At 46.3% G+C, this 20614-nt stretch overlaps 2 protein-coding genes across 11 annotated transcripts; both read right to left on the reverse strand.

The window, feature by feature from the left end:
• Positions 1 to 597: 597 nt before the first annotated feature.
• dbpb (D site albumin promoter binding protein b) lies at positions 598 to 10058 on the reverse strand. The gene is made up of 5 exons (XM_076040885.1): positions 9046 to 10058; positions 8510 to 8857; positions 7406 to 7849; positions 4145 to 4404; positions 598 to 3274 (listed from the first exon to the last, which is right to left on the reverse strand). Exons 2-5 carry the CDS (start codon positions 8697 to 8699, stop codon positions 3065 to 3067), a joined length of 1104 nt encoding a protein of 367 aa, XP_075897000.1. The 5' UTR covers positions 8700 to 8857; positions 9046 to 10058; the 3' UTR covers positions 598 to 3064.
• A 1467-nt stretch (positions 10059 to 11525) lies between these two features.
• Positions 11526 to 20357, reverse strand: LOC142898070 (uncharacterized). 10 transcript variants are annotated; one of them, XM_076040830.1, is made up of 4 exons: positions 20116 to 20356; positions 19447 to 19559; positions 15432 to 17865; positions 11526 to 15125 (listed from the first exon to the last, which is right to left on the reverse strand). In XM_076040830.1, the coding sequence occupies exons 3-4, from the start codon at positions 17398 to 17400 to the stop codon at positions 12772 to 12774; spliced, it is 4323 nt and encodes a 1440-aa protein (XP_075896945.1). In that variant the 5' UTR covers positions 17401 to 17865; positions 19447 to 19559; positions 20116 to 20356; the 3' UTR covers positions 11526 to 12771. The 10 variants fall into 10 exon arrangements, with proteins under 10 accessions (XP_075896945.1, XP_075896944.1, XP_075896946.1 ...); XM_076040829.1 differs by having other exon boundaries at positions 15414 to 17865; XM_076040831.1 differs by having other exon boundaries at positions 11526 to 15587; positions 17181 to 17865; positions 20116 to 20345.
• Positions 20358 to 20614: the final 257 nt, after the last annotated feature.

The raw sequence follows: 20614 nt of genomic DNA on the forward strand, positions 1-20614 counted from the left end.
TCTGTTGAGACAGCAGATAAAGGACAACACGCACGCACACACACACAGACACACAACACACACACACAGAGACGCGTTGGTCAACAAAAAATGTTGACCAAACAACAACAAAGCAAAGTTTATGGACTTTATCTGAACACTTAAATCCAATCTGAACTGATACTGCCGTTTTGCAAGTTATGTTTTCATTTCCCAAAAACAGGCCGTTTCATGCCAACCTTGGCCGCACTAGAGCGGCACGACTAGTTACCAGCAACTCGTTCTACTTATAAATCATGCCTAAAAAATAATACTGCCTGAACGTACAAGCAGGCATAACTGCTTGTTCTCTTTTTTTTCTATTAAAGGAATGTGCATCATGAGACCAAAATCTAAGGGAGGTGGGAAATAATCTGGTTATGAGGCCGAGATAAATAAATGACGTCGTAATGCTCCAGCTGTCGCTTCCTGCTATTCGTCCCCCCGGGGGGAAAAAAACAAAAAAAAACAGGCTTTTGTTGGGGTTGCAGGTGCGATGCACACATACGGATCAAAAGATGTAAAACTAGTTTAAAGAGAAGACATCAGGAGAAATAAACTGACACGTTAGGGCAAAGGTGAATGAGAAGATTTTTTTTTTTTATTATTGGTGGTTTTGGAAGAAAAAAAAAAAAAAATCACATCCAAACAACCAGCACTGAGTGGGGCTGTGCACCGCGGACATCGGTGGCGCAGCAGGGCATTTTGAAGTTCAATTACAGCCACTAGAAAGACTCATCAGCCACGTGTGAGGAGATTAGAGACCGCAGGGAGAGCGAACAATCACTGACCGAGGTGAGAAAGGCCCAACGAAATCCACGAGAAGCAAACTGACGGTTGTGCATAGTCCATACGGCGACAAGGGAAAAAAAATAAAATAAATCATGACGATAAAAGCAAGTCCACATGAACATCATGTTAAAGTTACCGAGTCACAATTGAGCAGGGGAGGAAAAAAAATAATCCATGAGTGAAGGAAAAACACAGGTGGCAAAAAAAAAACTAAGTGGGAGCGAAGTCAGGTGAGAAAAGAAAGGAGGGTTGTTGTTTTTTTCTGTTTTTTTTTTTTGCCATTTGCAATTGTCTTTTCTTAGAAACACTGAAGATCAAACATGGTTTAAGGTGCAACGGATCATGTTCATCTAAAAGAAAAGGAAAATCATTCAGTAATATAGAAACAGCAACACCGAGAGGGATAATCATCATAATCATAACAATAACAGTCGCAGCAATGGAAACTATTTATCATGATCATTTATTAAAAAGGGGTTAAAGTGAAAGTCTATCACTAGTCATCCCTCCCCCCTGGGAGCATGCCGTGCCCCTGTGTGGGTGACGTGGGTACACAGAAGTCTATTGATACAGTATAAAGAGTATTAAAGGAGCAGTGGGGGGGGGGCTAAACAGAACACAAGTTAGCAAGAAGCTTCGAGGATCAAATATAGGAAATTTTGGCTTTTATTGCTCCCAGAAATCTGAGAAATTAATACCATTCCACTCAATGGGAGCATGGAACCCATCTACTGGAATACATCAAATACACAATATAGTATAAGCTTATCCAATATACACGACAACCCGTCCCCCCCGCCCCCGCCCCCCTCAGCCCATAACAGTTCTAATTAGAGTACAGTAAAGTAACAATGTGCATTTTTCTGTATTTGCTAACCAGGAAGATTGATTACTGTTTAAGAACGGTGTGGGAGAGAGCGAGAGAGAGGGAGGGAGGGCGAGAGAGAGAGAGAGAGAGAGAGAGAGAGAGAGAGAGAGAGAGAGAGAGAGGGAGAGAGGCGCAGGGACAAAATGTTACGGCAGGAGTTGCACAGCAGCAGAGCCGTGAGGGGGCTGACTGCCAGCGAGCGCCGACAGGAATAGAGGAGCAGGATATAGAAACACCCAGTGAAAAGAGACGTCCCGGCCATTAAAAAAAAAGCAATGAAGAAGAAGAAGAAGAAGGAGAAGAGCCAGAGATGCCCGGCGGGCATTTCGGCAGCTAAGATAAGAAGCGACATCAACAACAAGCAGAAAAAAAAAAAAAAAAAAAAAAAAAAAAAGGCCTGGACTGCAGAAAAGACGGCAGGACCAATTTAAGCACGAGCGACGTGCAGGAGGAAATTAGAGGGACGAAAATATAATGAAGAAGGGGATTAAGTCGATAAAGGGAGTTAAAAAAAAAAAAAAGAAATAAGGTGAGATTGGCCAGGACCAGGTGGAGGATCCCACGAGACTGTTTACATGGTGTCACCTGCTCGCTCGCTCTCTCTCTGTCGCCAACTCGCCCCCCCCTCCCAGTGAGTGACGGGAACACAGAAGAAATAAAACGTAATTTAGTGCGCGAGTAAAATCCACAGAAATGTTAAACTATACGATTACAAGTTCATTTCTGCATTTCTGCTGTCTATAGCCTAACTGTTACACGCGCCCACCCTCCCCCCCGCCCCCTTCGCCGCCGCATCTTGACTACAATAAATCGAGTCCAAAAAAATATATATATTCATATATATATATATATGTATGTATGTATAGACACCCATCGATGACTGACCAGCTGTGAAACTTCTCCCGTCTCGTCCAGGATTAAAAAGACATTTACTATAGCTCAGCCCCCCACTTGTTCTCTGCTCCCCCCCACCCCACCCCGGCCCCACAACATGTAGAAAATATACAAAATTATTCTCCAAATTTGCTCTCACTCAAATTTTTCAGAATCATTATAAAAATATACAATTCTCCGATAGCAAAACTCTTAAAAGTCACATCTTTAATCTGTTAAATTACGCTCGCCATTCATCACTTTTAAGAGTCGACACCTCGAACAGAGCAAGACACCTGAGCTGCGTTACATAAGCCTTCTCCCCGTCTGATACATTCATCATCATAATCCTCCTCGTCCTCCTTAGAATCATCATCGTGGTCGTCGTCGTCATCATCACGATCGCCATTGCTGTGACATCATTGTGTCTATCGTGCCGTCCCTGGACACCCAGAGTCTCAAATCCAGCTTTGATTTCTCCACTTTCCTCGTTTCTCTCCTCGCTGGTCTTCATCACTGGTCGGCGCTCTCATATTCGTGAATGAGGCTGCGACAGCGGCCAAGTTCCTTGCGGACCTCTGCCAGCTCCTGCCGGAGGCCGGCGTTCTCCCTCTCCAGGAAGGCGGCGCGCACCGTGATCTGGTTCTCCTTGATGCGCCGAGCGTCGCGGGAGCGCTTGGCTGCCTCGTTGTTTTTATACCGGCGGTTCCAGTATTTCTCATCCTGCAACACAGAGAAAGAAGACCGGTGAATAGCTGGTCAGAAAGATGGTCAAAAGCTTCAAGGGCTATACATCATTATCATTATTGTTATCATCATTATCATCATACAAGTTAAGTCTTCACTAAGATTCCGTATGAGAACAACTAAAGTCTGCAAATACATCACATTTGGCAGGATGTTTGCTGCGCAGCTTGCCAGATTGAGTGAATTTTCGGATTTAATCGTAACAATAACAGCTGCAGCAATGGAAACTATTTATCACGATCATTTATTTAAAAAGGGGGTTACAGTGAAAGTCTGTCACTAGTCATCCCTCCCCCCTGGGAGCATGCCGTGGCCCTGTGTGGACGATGTGGGTACACAGAAGTCTATTGGTACACTATGGAGAGTATGGAAGGCGCAGTGGGGGCGGAGTTAGCGCGAAGCTTTGAGGATCAAATGCAGGAAATTTAGGCTTTTATTCCCAGAAGTCTGCAAATAAAATCACATTTCACAGCTCCTCAGTGACACAACATTGAAATATGTTTCCTCTTAAATTTGCCTCTTGCACTATTATTAAAATGTTGTTTATTTGTTGTTTTTATTTTTAAACCGCTGCATATTTTTGTGGGCTCACTTCACTGATGACCTCTGAATTCTAATTAAACATGTTGCTACTGCGTGCATTCCTTCTTCCTTAAGATGCGATTTCTCATTTCTGATGGATTTTCAGGCCTGCATGCTGATTTGCAGTTAAAAATAATCTTCTTCGGTGGGTCATTACTATTCTTATGGCTAATAATCAATTATTCTGTCTGTTTGTCATAAGTGTCATACATTCATTTTGTTTCCCCCCCCAGTTGTTCCCCACTGTTGTGCGTCAAAACTTACTTTCATGTTGTCCGGCACCAGGATCTTGCGGGCTTTCTTGATCATTGGCTGCGGCTTGAGCTCCTCCTCGCTGAAGGGACGCTTCCTGGGGTCGAAGCCCGAGCGCCCGTTGGAGGGGGGCAGGCTGTCTGAAGAGTCCATGTCGAACATGCTGACCGCATCTGGCCCGCTGTCTGTGGGCGTCAGCAGCGGCGGGCAGGACGAGGAGGAGGAGGAGGAGCAAGGTGACTCGCAGGAGTCGTTCATACTCGTTTGACTCCCTGAAATAAAGAGACAGGGGAAGAGCGTCGTCAGCATGCGTTCCTCCGGACAGCACGCACCATAAAGGTGGATTATAGGACTGGGATGACAACGGTGCAACGGGAGAAAAACACACGCGGCAGTGCACCGTCCTGACCACTAGATGGAAGCACAGAGCTAAAAGCTGGCGCCTCTTACAGAGCCGTTTGAGTTTTTCAGGCTGCTTAAAATAACATTCATGTGCCACAGACCAGGATTAAATTTTAGTGGAGTGCAGAGGGTGAAAATTTCAAAACAAAATCCTCCGATAGGACAGAAAATACTTTACATTGAAATGGACGGATTTGAAGGTTTTATTGTGAAAAAAATATTGCCATTGAATCAGGAAATAAAGAACTTCTTATTATTGTACGCTCTTCAAAAGAAAAACGTGACAAAGTACAGAACACCAGGAGGTCGAGCGGTTCCAGTGGTAATCGGCCTTCTGACGAATCTCTGTGAGCGTCAAAAGAATCTCTGTCTAGTCTGCAACCTCGTGTTTTAACATATCACAACCACATGAATCCTGGCAGGAACGGACATTAGCTACGGCTATTAATCGAAACCACAAGTTGCAGCAATCCACCATTACCAACTAAATCCCAGCACTGAAGTAACAAAGTGGAAATGTTATGTAACTTTCCACCCCTCCCTTTTAAAAAAAGCACTTTCTTTAGGAGGTGGCCTGTAAAGGGCTGGAGCGTCACCCACCCCCCCTTCACTCCACTGAAGCACCTCACTGTATTTTCTTCTCTATAGGAGAGAGAGGTTCCCCCCCGACTCATACTTTGCACTAGCAGCTGGCCGAGCGCATGCCTGATCAAATGAAGGAGCAAGCGAGGGAAACCACGGTGAACTAATGCTCACAAGTAAGTCTAGACATGTGATGGTGATGCTAAAAAACTGGCTGTAAAAATGCCTCAATACTATAAAAAACACAACCCTGGCCTCTATTCTTGCTACTGAATAAAGACTTTTTATTATAATGTAGATTTCTAGCGGGGGGGAAAAAAGGTTTGTCTGCTCACTGGAGAGAAAACAAATCTCCATCTATGATGCAGCTGGCTGAGCCGAAGCTCATTGTCTCCGTAGCTGCAATATACAAACAGCAATCAGCAGAGTAATGGCTGCGTAATGTCCTTGCACTGTAATGGGACGGCTGGATGAGGCCTGTTACAGTAATTACATTATCCACTTATGCTGCCCATTTTTACCTCATTGCGCGTCTTTAGCTTAATGTGTGCATCTCATCTCGTCAACCGCAGACATAAAAAACAATAACACCTGGCAACAAAAAAAAAATCTATACAAAGAGTGTGCAGATCCTGTCGAGTAATGAATAACTGCACCTCCTGTGTCAAATGTTCGATATTCAGCTGCAGCACTGCAGCAAGGTTGCCTGTTTGTTTCAATGGCGCGCTTGTTTTATTGTGCTGTCGTCGTATTATTGCCACACAAGGTTCTTTACTGACGCTTTTTAGAACGTAAACGTTTTGCATATCAAATGATGACTGTGACAGATGCAGACTGTGGAGGGAAAGACCCACTGCAGTGCTGACATTATCAAGTTACATTATACCAATGCATCCATGACACTAAAATCCACTCAGTGTCTTCCTGCGAAAGCCACACACGAAACCGCTCCCAAAAGTTGGATTTTGTTCTTACTAAATGTGCATTCAAAGTCAGGAAACGTGCAGATTATGCTGCTTAATCCTTTCCATAATTTTTTTTTTTTGGTGGGGGTGGGGAGGGGGGGTTGAAAACGTGCAAACCCTAAACCCTCCTGCGCTTTCTTTCAGAGTGCAATTCCTTCAGGGAGGAAATGCTCCGAAAGTGACTGAGGAAGCGTTCACCTCTGAGGAAACGCTCCAATAAGTGACTATGCACACATCAGGACTTGTGCAACAGCATTCCGACAGGACACGACGCTGCTGCTGCTGCTGTTTGAAAGGCGAGTTGTACTATGCCTTCTCAGGTTCAATAAACTCAAATATTGTCAAGTGAAACTAAATTCAAAAATGAACAAAGCTGTGAATCCCATCCATTTATTATTACTGTTATTAGTGTTATTATCATTATTATTATTATCATTATTATTATTATTATTATCAATAATAATTTTGGGGTGGTGGCAAAGAGGTGTTGCAGCCCTAAAAATTCCTCTCCGGGCCTCCGCCTGGTAAAATGTCCTTAATAGCTGATGACAACACGTCCAGCAGGAGGGAAACTCTTCCTGTTGTCGAGTTGGCCCCGCCCCCCCGGGCTCCTCCTCCGTGTCTATTGGCCATGCCTCTAGTTCTCTCGGCCCAGTGCTCAGGCTCGGCACGTGTACTGAGGCGTACACATGGCTGTGGCGTGTGAAGCGGGGAGAGAGATTTAAAGACACGCAACCGCAAACAGCGCGCGCTCAGCCTGGGCTGGCTGGGGCTGCGCTCTCTCACTCTGCCCTCGCTGTTCTCACCCTCCCGCACATTAATAATTGGCTGAGGCCGAACGCTGACTGCGTGTGTACTCAGAGCAGCGTGCGGCTCACATGCGCCGCTCAACCGCCAAACTTGAGGCTGACTCATGGAGGCGACTCCGTCCTTCACCTCTCGCCATCACTTGACTGCGTGCGATCGCGACCTTTCGCCCTCGCGGTGAAAAAGACGACTGATGGATATTTCTGATGGGCTTCCCATCAAGTTTGCACTTGGCTAAGGAAGGGTTGAAGTGCTGAGTCACCGGCCTGTGGGAACTTCATAAGCAGGCATCATCATAACCTTGATTGCACGCCGACCATTATTAAATTGTAGGGTCTACGGGTCTCATATCAGAGGACGATTTGTCTCTCTCGCCTCGTCAACTCTGCTAAGTTTACAGAAGGCCGGCCCGCGATATTACTGCGCTGAGCTGATATGAGCGAACCTTGATGACGTGTCCTCCGTCCGATTTTTCCAATATCTCACAGTCTCGCTCGGAAAGCGTCGGCGAACTCACCGTGCAAGCAGTCGCTGCCGCTGAGGCTTTGCGGCTGCGCCACCTCCAGGCCGATGAGCGACGGCGAGGAAGAGGAGGTCGGCGACGAGGACAGGGAGCCGTGCGGGGACGAGGGCGGCAGGCACTGGGAGCTCTGGTTGGGGACGGCCGACTGGGGGCTCTGCGAGGGGACCTGGGCTGAGCTGGAGCTGTTGTTGTTGCCCATCCCGTTCTCGGTCAGGAACTCCTCCAAGTCCATGTACTGGAGCTGGAAGAGGCTCCCGTCCGCTGCGGCCATGCTGCGATCCCAGAAGATAGGCCCCAAGAGCTGGTTAAAGTTTCCGCCGCCGTTTGCGCCGCCGCCACCGCCACTTCCCAGACAGCTGTTGCTGTTGCTGAGTCCACCACTGTTCCTCATGGCGCACACTCCCAGGGAGTCCTCGTCAAGGTCAAGTCTGTCCTTGTCTGCCAGAGAGAAGAGAGAAGACTCATTGTTACCACCAGACTGGGAAAATAGTTTGGATTTGCTCAGAAACACCTACGGCCTGAAAACCTTTTTGTTGAAGAACTGAACTCTCTGGATAGTCGACTGCATTAAACGTGGATTGGTGACAGATGCACAATAAGACGATGAAAATCTTGCCCTTCCATCTCTCACACACACACACACACACACACACACACACAAACACACAAGCTTGCACTCACAGATGGGCCAGATGGTAGCTGAATTGCAGCATTAGACAAGAGCTGAAACTAATTTGTTATCATAACATATAAATAAGCTCTTAGACAAATCTCACAACAGATGAGAGTACAGTTTGTGCAAAAAAAAAAAAAAAGTATCACTTATTTTAATCTGGGCCCCTATTTTGTAGTTGCAGTCAGGACTATAATCCGTGTTGGCAATTTAGCAGGTTCACTGAGAAGTCATCATGACTAAGTAATTATTATTCCGCTGACTTTCTTTGATTTTGGTGGGAATAGCAGCAAACAACATTTCTGTTCTCATACAACTGCAGCTATTGGACTTGAGGAGCGTGGAGCAACAGAGTGGTGCAACACAAACACAACAGCGTCGTGACGTTGGCTCGATTTGCCAAATGAGGAAGAAGATGTCTTCACCTTTCAAGTCACACAGTTGTTTGAGCCGCTGGTCTCCCTTCATGGGGTGCTGCAGGAGAGACTTGAGACCCGTCAGGGAGTTGAGGTTCCCTCCTGTGAGCGAGCCCGCCGGCTGGGTGCAGCTGCCAAACTGTGGGCTTGCACCTGCCGGGAGGTCGGGGGTGGGAAGCTGGGTGAGCTGCCTGGACATCCTGGACCAGACGGGGTAGCAGGGAAATCACCTGGGGGGCACTTGAAGGGGTGTGGCCACACCAACAACAACAACAACAAAAAAACAAAAAAATCGAGTGGAGCTCCTGCCAATGATGTCCTGGCTTGGAGGACGAGGCTTGAGTTGTACAGGAAGAGCTGAGGTGGAGGGAAGAGTGAGAGAGTTCTGTTCAGTGTCAAACCTGTTAAAGTCAAACAAGCTTCTGCAATGCAAGTGTCACAGTGTGAGCGCTGACTAAACCATGCAGGAAGTTACACTATGAAAACGTATGTTGAAAAAAAAAACCAAACAAACAAACAAACACACACACAATGAAGATTCATACCTTGATATCGTAGGAGGAAAAATGTCCTTATTTCCTTAGAAAAAGAAATTCACCAAAATATTCCATTGCAGATGGCTGCTAAAATGTGATCAAGCTGCGGTTCTCCGCGTAGGAGTGACGGTCAGTCCATCCGAGAGGGAAATCGCTCCATCACAACAATAATAACAACAGTGGTGGAAAATGTCCGCACGTAAAGAAGGACGCCGTTCAAAATGTGAAGATCGATCACTCGAGTCGATCGATCGACAGTGAAGAAAACGGTAGCAGCCCCTCCTCCTTCAAAAAAAAAACTACTGCGAAGTCGATGTCCGTTCAAACGAAACGAGCAAATCCAAAAAAAAAGTGACGTTGAAGAAAAAAAATAATAATAGTGTTAATAATCGAAGAAGGCGAGTCGGCGGCCGCGTCGGTCAGATGACAACTTGTGTTGGTATTTCTCTCCTCTCCTGTCGCTCTACTGTCCACCGTGCACGAAGGAGTGAGTGAGAGAGAGAGAGAAAGAGAGCAAGGGAGGGGGGGGTCGTCTCTTCTTTCCGTCTGTACTTTTTTTTGTAGTTGCATCCGGTGGATCCAGTCACGGGCGCACGAGCTCTGTCGTCTCTGTTTGGGTCCGTGCGGCCACCACGTCCCGCCCGTTCTCTCTCTCCTCGCTCTCAGCTGGAGCGGACACGGGCGCTTCACGTGACGTCACGCCCCCTTCGGAACAAGCGGTTGAGAGGCGCTGTGTATGTGTGCGTGTGTGTGTGTCTGTGGGGAGGCGGGAGGTGAGGGGGGCGGAGCGCAGATCCCGGGGTTGGTTCGTTCATTATTAATGAGGCGCACCCGCCCTCCTCCCTCCCTCGTGCCAGGCTCCGAGGAGAACAGCTCCGTCGCGGGCACTGGAACACCAACGGGCGGGCGGCTCGCGGTGTGTTTACGTCGCGGACGGAACGCGACATGTTTGCTGGTTTCCACGAGGTCAGGAGTCCCTTTGACTCTGGCTGGCTGCACGTCACAAGCCGCCGGTGTGCAAGGGTTCTACCTGCTGCGCGCACGCACACACGTTTATTATTGAGGGTCTGTTTAGGAGGTTTGTCTGTTGCTTGCACGCACACACACTCACATGGAGAGAGAGAGAGAGAGACTGTCTCTGTTGTGGAAGTGTTTTTACAGTAAAAAATAATAATCATTTTTTTTTTTAAAAATAGTATTATTATCATTATTATTATTATTATTAACAGTAATAATAATAATGACGATGATGACAATAATAACAATGATAATATCGTAGCGCACCGCGGCTCTTCCAGCTCTCTTTGTAATCCACTGAAAACGTGCGCGTGCAGTTCTTTGGGCTGCAGCACGTTTCCTCCCAGCTGTACAATAGACGTCCACCGGCTCACGTGTGCCTAGCACGCGGAGACGTGGCTGTAAGCCGGCGACTCTGCCTCACGATTGGCCCGCCGAGGACGCGTCGCTCCGCCCACGGCGCGAGCCCATTCGGCGCGAGCGAGTCCAAGTGCGCCCGCCCAGGCTCCCTCCGTGCATGCCCCTGCCGCGTGACTCGAGTTCCAAACGGAGGGAAAGCAGCGCGCGGGGCCGCCTGCCGCACACAGCAAATAAACACTGCGTGCTGGTCGGAATGCACAATAGGAACATCGACAAGGTGCAGCTGAAGGGCTGGCCGCGCACCGCGAGTCCACCGTTTTAATGCTCCGAGTCATTGTGTGGGTGTGACGATGTCACCCTTTCACACAGTTAATAACACAACCAGCGCATTTGTGTGTAGAATGTCCCCCCGACTAACCATTCAGCTTCGTTGTTTGGTCGGCTTTTAATGCCTTAAAATTGATTGTACACCTGAAAATACCAAATGAATGGTACCAAGTCCGAGCAGTGGGTTAAAACATTATTTTTCTAAAGCCAGATTTCATGATGTTTAAATAAAATTGACAAACTTCGTCAACTCTACACAATTTAAATGTTGGTATTCATATGCTAGTCAAACCATTTAGCACAGCTATATTTTAGTATCGCCATTAGGAATGACCCATATACATTTGCACAAACCAAATTAATGTGCAGTGAAACTTACTTTCTATTCCTACCGGCCGTAATTACATGAATATATCGACACATTGCGTTTAGCTGGGGTCATGTCAACAACAGACAGCCTTAGAATTCGGTCTCACGGGCGGCCCTTCGAGCCCGCCCCATCACACCGAGATCCATGTGACTCCCACACGCCTCCATGGCAGGCGAAGTAACGTTCAAAAGAAATGTGTTCGTTACTGCCATCTAGTGGTGGCAGGAGAATATGTTCTAAAATTATAAGAAGACACGACTAACGACGTGCAATTCAACATTGGAATATTGACTTTTACTCAAACGTAATAAAAATATAATATAATACTGACTCGGGTTAAATTACTTATATTTAACAAGCACTTTGCATTATTTCTGTGTGAGTACAATGTAAAGAGAAATCAAATCAAATCAAATCAAATTATGACACTTAAGGTTTATTCATTTCTGAAATATAATCAACTACCGACTTCTCTGTAAATAATGTAATAGAAATCTACTCAAACTATCATTTTCTTGAGAAGAAAAAAAACAAGGCTTGACGGGGGATAGACATTACACATGTGAGTAACGTGACATGATTTACTTCAAACTTATTGTTTTGTCTAAAAAAAAGTTGACATTGAGCATATGATTGCAACTCAGCAAATAGCAAAGGATATTAAGGGTTAGGTTTAAGATTGGCATGAAAAGTGATTGGGTTACACACATAAATACATGGAATATTACATTTGCTTCTAACATGATAGGTCCTTGTCTTAAACACACTGTGAAGTACTGTAGAAATAATCACTGCTAAAAAGAGCATACAAACATGAGATAAACTTGTTACAGTCCACGTGTTTTACCTGTTTTCAATCCCTTGGTATAAAAGCTAATAATATCTCAAATAAATGATGTAACATCTAAGCAAGGCTTTCTTCATTTTGGCAGGAGAGGGATCCTTGTAATGCTAATTACCAGAATTACCAGAACCAGACTTTGACATTTTATCTATATGTGATTAAATCACTAGTGACTACAGAGTAACTTTAAAATCATCTTTAACACTACAAACTTTTGGGGATATACTGAATAAACCATCACATATTGTAGGAGTGGTTTCACAACCTCATCAAAAAACTTGACCAGAGAACAAACATGCACTGACAAACTATCAACAAAGATCTTTGTCCCTGTGTCCCTACTCCCAATAAATGCACTTTACATAAAAAAAAAACCCCAAAAAAAACAAATCCTCAGAGCCTCTAAGTGAACAACAACAAGACAAAGTACACAGCAGAGACGTTTATCATACAGCAAGAGGTGTAGCGGGGATTCTAGTTATTGTAGGGAAATACATTAGCAGGTCATACCACCTAAATTCGTCTAGTAACTGCACAGTGTCAGCCAAGCATAGTGTCAATGCACTTAAGGGGTTAATAAACCTAAGGAAACAGTCACGTCTTTAAAAACACCTTCCAATACAATCTGGAAGAATTAATGATGATATTTTATAGGATGCTCTACAGTAGTTGTTAACACACTCATTCTAATAGTCAGTAGAATATGAGGCAAATTCTTCACAAGGCAACGCAAGCCTTTCAAGTCCCTTTATCTCGTCTTTCCATTTCAAAACTGGAATATGCCCCCTTTTTTGCCACTTGTTAGAACCCAGACTGCTCAGTATCTGTATGGTCCCTGGGGGTACGGCGCCTCCCCTTGACCCTCTTGGGTCTGTCGCTCTCTTGTTCTCTCTGCAAACTTCAGCCTATTTGCCTCCCCTCGTTGCAGTCCTTTAGCCCTGCGGCGGCAGGATACCTTGTGCCTGTGGAGAAGCGTTGCATTCCAGAAGCGAGAAGAGCAGCGTCGGCATGAAAAAGTCCCCCTGGCACGATGGGAGGCTCGGTGGATGAAGGCTGCCAAAGGCTTGTGAGACTGTTTCCCACATACACTGCACTTTAATCGCTCCTGAGTGGTTGAGGCTTTGTGTGGGTGTTTTACTGCCATGTGTACCAGCAGTCCAGCTTTACGAGAAAACACAGAATTGGGGCATATCGGACAGCCGAATCGCTTAACGGGGACTTTGAGAGACGACAGGATGTGCACCTTCATTCCCCCCGTGTTGACCAGCTTGTACCCACCACCACCTGATCCTCCTCCTCGTCTAATAGTCAAACGAAGAGAGCCTCGTTTTTTATTTACCTGCCCTCTCACTGAACAAATTATTTTTCTCTTCCTTTTGTTTCCATCAAATCTGACTAAATCTTGGTATTTCCACTTATTTGCACTCTTGTTGGACTTTTTTTTTTTCTTCTTGTGTCGTCTCGCGTCATCGTGTGATGGCTGAATGGTGCAGTCGGGGTGTTGGTGGGACACGGTACCTGGCTGATGATGAGGATGATGGTGGGGGTGATGATGGTGATGATGATGATGCAGGTGGTGATGTTCAGTGGAGGGCAGTTCCGTGAGGGGCTGGAAGGGGGCTGTAGTGTGCAGTGTACGGCTACGGGATCCGGCCGGATATATGTGCTCTCCTTTCACCCCTGCCGGAGAATGCGGATGCTGGGGGGCCATGATGGTCGAGTTGGGAGGCAGGGGTTGCGAGTAAGACGGAGCAGTAGAGGCTGAAGAGTGGGCTGTGTCGTAAAAGAGGGAAGAGTAACCAGTTGGTGCGTGTGGGGGTGCCTGTTGGTGGCTGTGTGTAACAACGCTGAGACTCTGGCCTCCGTGACCTTCCGTGGCAGGAGCCATCTGCAGCAGGGCATTGGTGGCAGCCTCACTCTCTGACGTCGACTGATTAACATCGCCCCCGGCTCTGTTGTCTGCAGACCTGCCGCTGCCTTCTTGCGGGTTCGAAGCTTCGTTACGGGTTATTCCGTGCTGCGATTGCCTGTGTCGAGTCAGGCTGTTGGAGTAGGCAAATGCTTTGCCACACACCTCACAGCAGAAGAGCTTTTCTCCCCCGGCTTCGTGAACGGTCTGGTGATGAGCAGTCAGATGGAAGTGATGGCGGAATGACTTCCAACATATAGCGCAGGTATAGAGTCGCGGTGCCTGCGGCTGAGGCTGTGGAAGAGGCTGAGGTTGTGGATTGCTGTCTTGAGGTTTGACATCTTGGGGATAGTAGTAAGAGGAGGTGCTTGGCGCCTGGTTCTGGCCTCGGTCTTGGCTCACGCTACACTGTGGGTTTGGGTTGAAGCTGTTGAGGTTCTCTGCAGCAGGTGTTGTGGGTACCTCTTCGAGCTCCCCTTTCTGATGCAGTTTGCTGTGCCTCCTGAGGCTCTGGGAGTAGCCAAACTCCTTCCCACAGATGTTACATTTGTAATTCTTCTCTCCAGAGTGGACAGTTTGATGTTTGCTGAGGTGAAAGGCCTCCCGAAAATACTTTCCGCAAACGGCGCAGTGATGGGGCTTCTCGCCGGTATGGATGCGGTCGTGTCTTCTCAGGGTCTCGCGACGTGCAAATCCCTTGCCGCAAACACTACAGAGGTGGGTGCGTGGGAGACCGCTGGTTCCCATTCTGGGGGTGTACTGCCTACGTTTGGGGGGTTGTCCACCAGACGCGGGGTCTTTCTTAGCTCTAGGTTTACGGGGGCGTTTTGGTTTAGCGGGAGGATTCTGTGGGTTGCTGCTCATTGCCTCCTGGCTCCCCACACCTCGAAAACTCTTATCCATGCCAGATGTTGTTGAGGGTGCGCCCAGAGGACCTAAACCAAGACCACCTAGCAGACCTCCTATGATGTCACCCCTATCATCTCCTCTATTACCGCTGTTACTAGCCGCTGTGATAGCAGAGATTGCATTATTGACTGAGCTTGTAACATCATCCTCTGAGTCATCCAGTAGAGACGAAAGTGGCAGGTGGGGCTGTTGCTGCGGATGGTGGTGCTGGTTGTGGCTCTGTGAGTGTGGATGCAGGGTCGGGGCCAGGGGTGCCTTTCTCAGGGATGGGCCCGCCATCCCACTTCCACAGGGGGAGGCACCAGAGTAGCACGGGGATGGATTACCTTGAGAACGGTGGTCATCGTGGTAGCCTGTGTAACGATTCCGAGAGTAGTCAGTAGGGTATTTACCATCTGTTCTGTCCCTGTCATTTGAATTCCCTCCCCTTCCAGTCTGAAACATACTGTCACATCCTATGCCTGATTTTGGCTCTCCTTCCCCAACAATGATTACACCATCTTCTTCCTCAGTTTTCCCATAAATAACCTCTCTATTGCTTTGATAAGTTCCCCTTCCTCCATTACCTCCTTCACCCCCTCCCCCAACTCTGTCCTCGCCATCAGTTCCTGTCTTGCCGCCCCTTTGTTTGGGTCCCCTACCTGGCTTGCCGCAGGTACCTGAGGCTGCGTGGTTGAGTAGAGAGGTGCTCTCACGGAAGGCACGACCACAGGCAGGACATCGGAATGGCTTTTCCTCATGTATCTTCTCGTGGCGTGTCAGTGACTCTCTACGATTAAAAGCCCGAGAGCAGGTGGAGCAGCCATATGGGCGGGCTGAAGAGTGTAAAACACCATGTTGGAGGAGGTGCCCTTTTTTCTTAAAGGCTTTGCCACAATCAGGGCAATGAAATATTTTGTCTGGGCTAGGACAAGAGTTGGATGAGGACTGGGTTTCTTGAGTTGAATGGGGAAGGCTCGGATCTGACTGTGTTTTAATATGAATAGGATTTGGACCAGTAGCGGTAGTATTGCTAGTACCTGCAGCTGTTGGCTCATGCATGCGCATATGCCTACGAAGGCTTGAAAGGTGAGGGAAGCTTTTGCCACAATCTTTACAGCTATAAACGGGTTCTGTATCAGAAGGCGTAGGATTTGGATGCATTGCGCTTTGGTTATCAGATTTAGATAGGTGAGAATCATTAGAAACCAGTACTGAGGCAGCAGTGGAAGAAGGAGCAGAGGAGGAGGAAGAAACTACAGATGAGGATGAAGATGAGGTGAGAAGGGATGAAGGGTCTCCACCCATGTTTGATATGCCCACCCCACTCCCAATTAATGCAGGGGGTTGGCCATGACTTAGCCCTCCGCCATTACTAGTACTGCTGGGATTACCACTGTGGCTGCTGTTGTTAGCGACACTATCTGATTTCCTCTGTGGCAAGTAACCAGCCATAGCCTTTTTCCTTCGACTACTAGTACCACCGTTTTCTCCTTTTCCATCATCCTTACTTAAAGATAAATGAAGCGGCAAAGGAAGCGGTAGACCTGCTTCCTGCTGCATCAAAGACGCTATCTGATTTGACGAAAGTACTGGGATACCCTGAAAGTCAAAGCCACCCAATGACGAGGGCTGCGAGCCTGGGTGGAGTGGGTGATGGGGGTGAGAATGAGGATGAGGATGAGAAAGAGTGTGAGTGGGAAGTTGCTGCTGTTGGGGAGGCTGCTGTGTTCCTTGCTGTGGCTGAGGAGCGGAGTGGCTGTGCGAGTGAGAAGAATGCAAAGCAGGCGGCGAACCAAGACTAGTGCTAGGTTCTCCACCTGTCTGACCTAAACCAATTCCTAAGTGATTATGAGTTCCCTGCTGAACGAGAAATTGCTCTAGACTAGCATTGGCAGGTACTCCAGAGAGAAAATACTGATTAGCGGCTAACATGCAACTAAACTGTTGGTGGAGACTTCGAGCGTCAGACTGGGCCCCAACCAACTGGTGTCCCAATGAACTGACTGCACTGCTGCTGGGAGGATTATTAGGGGTGGCCACAGAGGTTGAAGGGGAAGGAGAGGAAGAGGAGGGACCAGATGATGCCTGGGGCACAGAGAGAGCAGGATGCAGAGGAGGAGGGGGTGGAGGTGCTGATGTTACTAATCCTCCTAATCCCCCAGCACTCCCACTACTGCTACTTCCCCCAGAAAAGTGCTCAAAGCGGCCTACACCTGGGTGCAACTGCTCCTGTGCTAGTGCTGCCTCAGACGGGTGGAAAGAGCGCAGGAACTGCGGGTAGCTGGAAGAATGGCTTGTGCTGCTGCTGCTCATCTTGCTTGACTTTGAACGAGAGCTCTGAGATGAGGGAGGTTGTTGTTGTAAAGGTGGGGGAGGAGGGGCACTCATCTTGGCAAAAAGGGAGGCAGAATCAGAAAAGGCGTTACCTCTTGACCCTTGCAGGGGGCCCAAGCCAAGTCCAGACAGAAGCGCTCCAGAAGTCTCAGCCTGCTGCTGCTGCTGTTGGTGCTGGAGTTGATGCTGGTGAAGCTGCACTTGCTGTTGATGCTGTAGTTGTCGATCTAAACCGAGGCCTTTGAACTGGTGGGCCTGATGCCCACTTAACATCTCTATAATGTCCAGATTGTATTTTCCAAATTGGAACATTTCCCACTCACTGGCACATGGGGTTGCAGGGCCAAACCTCCAGCGCTAGAAGCGGCAACAATAATCCCAAGGCTGGCTGATGAAAAACAAAAGTGACCCTAAGGGCGAGGTTAGGATACTATTTGTCCAGACTTGCTTAAAAGTCTTAAATGTAAAGTTTGTCTCTCCAGACAGTTTACTTCTGGTGATGCTACTCGCTGTTGGTCATCCACTGCCCACACTCTACTTCCAAAAGGAGAGGAGTAGTCAGGAAGATGTGTTTGTAATCAAAAGGTAATGGTTTTAATAGGAAAACAAGTTCCGTCTAACTGTAAAAAAAAAAAAAAAAAAAAAAAAATGCTTTAATCATTATTGTTTTAAGAGGCAGTTCAAACAACTTCTTGTTTCCTCTGCAAGTTAATGCGTTGCGTTTTTGTTCATCTAAGAAAGATTCCACATCCTTGTTCAGCCAAGAAGTTCCTACAGCTGAAAAAACACAATTCACAGAAGTATGAAAGTCATAGACAGGAACAGGAATAAAACTCTGAATGTTACAAGTTGCTGAAATACATGGGGCATGGTAAAGGACATACAATGTGGGAGGCTAAGGAAGTATCAACAACAACATAAACTCTATTAGACTGATTATGTGTGTGAGCTATTTTTCCAGAAAAGAATCAAAACAGAAACTTTGAGGAAGCACAGTTTTTGAAATAGACAAGGCATTCACATTTCTTGCATTAATGAGCTTTTTTTTTATTACTAAAAAGCAATTAACAAATATATTCACAATCTGCTGCATTATTTGGTCTGATTACAATTAAATATTTATTTCAGATGATCTCATATACATATATATATATATGTATATATATATATATATATATATATATATATACACACATATATATATATATATATATATATATATATATATATATATATATATATATACATATACACACACACACACACACACACACACACACACACACACACACACACACACACACACACACACACACATATATACACGCATATATCTAATTTCTTATTAGCCCTGATGTAAGATATTTTAAAACAGCCACGTAAAAATAGAGATGACCAATGTCAGAATAGCAGATGTGTTGGAGATCTCACTGTGTCAATGCCCCGTGTATTTTGGCCTTTACTGTACCTTGACAAATCAAGCTTTGAAAATGCACCCAATCCATTTAGGTTCATCTAAATGGACAAATACTTTGCCATTTTCAATGGCAGACCTTAAAGAGAATTACAGATTTTGAAACACTATTTGGTATTACAATGATTTAGTCATCACACTTTTCAACTGAGGAAACATAATGGGGGGAAAAAATTGGAAATGTCCGCTAAACCAAATTGTCTGAATTCTTATATGAACATTAATTTAAGATTGTCATCAGCCTTTTGCTGTATACTGTTTCCTTTAACTATTTTCCAGAAATTAAATATTCTCATTGACTTACCCAAAAACACATTTTTAAAAAATCCTATTCATGTTACGGCAGAAACATTATTTTCAAGCTAAGATTGACTGTTGTTATCACATCTTCATTACTCATTACAGGAAGGAATTACAAAACACAATTTTTTTTAATATTGGGGGGGGATCCCCATTGAACACTTGGCTCACCAAACATGCTAAGTTTACAAAAGTATCCAGTGCATTACATTTAATATAAATGTATAATTAGTCTGTTTGACTTCTACAGTAGAATTCTTCCAGAACACTGAATTTGACCACACGCATTTATAGCGGTGTGTTCAAGTGTGACTGAGAGACTGAACAGATGTACTTGCAATTACTGTGCAAAATGATGATGTATGAATTCTACAAAGGTACACATGACCGCCTGCATACTTTTCTAAGGTCTGAAACGAGGAGAAGATAGACATTACAATTTACGGGAACTTGAATGCAAATTTTTTTAAGCCAATTTTCTTTTGTTTTTTGGAGTGAGCACTTCGGGATTATGTTCAAAGTACATTGGCGACAAAAGATTCGCCCACTTTGTGTCTTGTTTTGCTCACCTCATAAAATCTTACCGTTTCCTCCGATCGATGCGACGAATCCAGCGGGGAGTGAGCTCCCCTGGCAGACGAGGGAAGTAATCTATCGCATCCTTGACCGACTCTCATTTTAGTGTAAATCTCTAGTCCTGCGAAGAAGAACAGGAATCCTCAAATACCATACTCGCTGCACAATGTAAACATTAGCGGAACCTCAGAGGCGCAAGTGATAACGGGCGCACTTAAGGGAGCATCCAGGCTAGGTTGCATCTTAAAAAGAAAAGAATTGAACATTGGACGCACTTGTACTAATTTCACTTAATTTAAAATGACCGCCGTAACTATTTTATTTCCACCTAGCTCGGCGCACTTCGCTGTTCGGCGCCGCCGCCACACACGTAATGTTGGAAACCTACAAAACCGCTCAAGCTAACATTAGCCCCGCATCTAAAGCAAATTAGAATAATAAGCACACAGACTACCGGGGAGTACATGTGCTAGCGTTAGCTCGCACACCCTCGTAACCTATATTCGGTAAATGTTTACCCGCACATCCAGTTGCAGAGCACAGTTGCAGATGGATGAGGCCTGTCACGCCTTCCCCTAACCGCCTAGCTAGCTATCATCCGCTTCCATTTCTGCGTGCTGTTTTCCAGTCGTTAGCCAGAGCCATTTTCACTGATGCTGACTTTGGCGAAAGCTTACGCTGTTCCTCGCAGAAATCGACGCCGATGGATCTCCCCGTCGCTCTCCTTCCATTCGATTTCGGCCGCTCGCGTTGGCCTGAGAAGTTCTGGGGAAATACCTCGACGACCGGCAGAAATTTGGGTGGTCGGCAGTAATATTTTTGGGTAAAAGTGAGTGACGTGTGCTCTCTTAACATTGGTCCTTTCCGGCCCTTGTAATATTTCCGGGTAGCTCTAGCGGGGCTCACAGGGGGCTGCAAAGGAGCAACAACGGGTTCACCGCCCGGCTAGACCGGGGGTTCTTTTCCACAAACGCTGCACATTCACATAATAGGTGTACATTCGTCTTTCACGAGGTTATATCATCACTTTCACGCTCTCGTCGAGGGTTGTTTATTCTTTCTCGGGGCTACATAACAGCTGATGCTTTGCGGGCCCAAATTAACAGAAGTATTATTGCATCTGCGGGCTCCAGTGGTTCCCATGATGATAATAATAATAATAATAACAACAACAAC

This window comes from Nelusetta ayraudi, unplaced genomic scaffold, assembly GCF_046127955.1.
Source record: "Nelusetta ayraudi isolate G7.1 ecotype Tasmania unplaced genomic scaffold, CSIRO-AGI_Nayr_v1 ptg000063l, whole genome shotgun sequence".
In the NCBI taxonomy this organism is placed as follows: Eukaryota; Metazoa; Chordata; class Actinopteri; order Tetraodontiformes; family Monacanthidae; genus Nelusetta; species Nelusetta ayraudi.

Coding starts and splice junctions, on each gene's coding strand:
- dbpb (XM_076040885.1), bottom strand. CDS start 8,699: ATGTCCAGGCAGCTCACCCAGCTTCCCACCCCCGACCTCCCGGCAGGT. Junction 4,405..7,405: donor CGGCAGCGACTGCTTGCACG/GTGAGTTCGCCG, acceptor TCTTTATTTCAG/GGAGTCAAACGAGTATGAAC. Junction 3,275..4,144: donor TGGTGCCGGACAACATGAAA/GTAAGTTTTGAC, acceptor TCTGTGTTGCAG/GATGAGAAATACTGGAACCG.
- LOC142898070 (XM_076040823.1), bottom strand. CDS start 17,400: ATGTTCCAATTTGGAAAATACAATCTGGACATTATAGAGATGTTAAGT.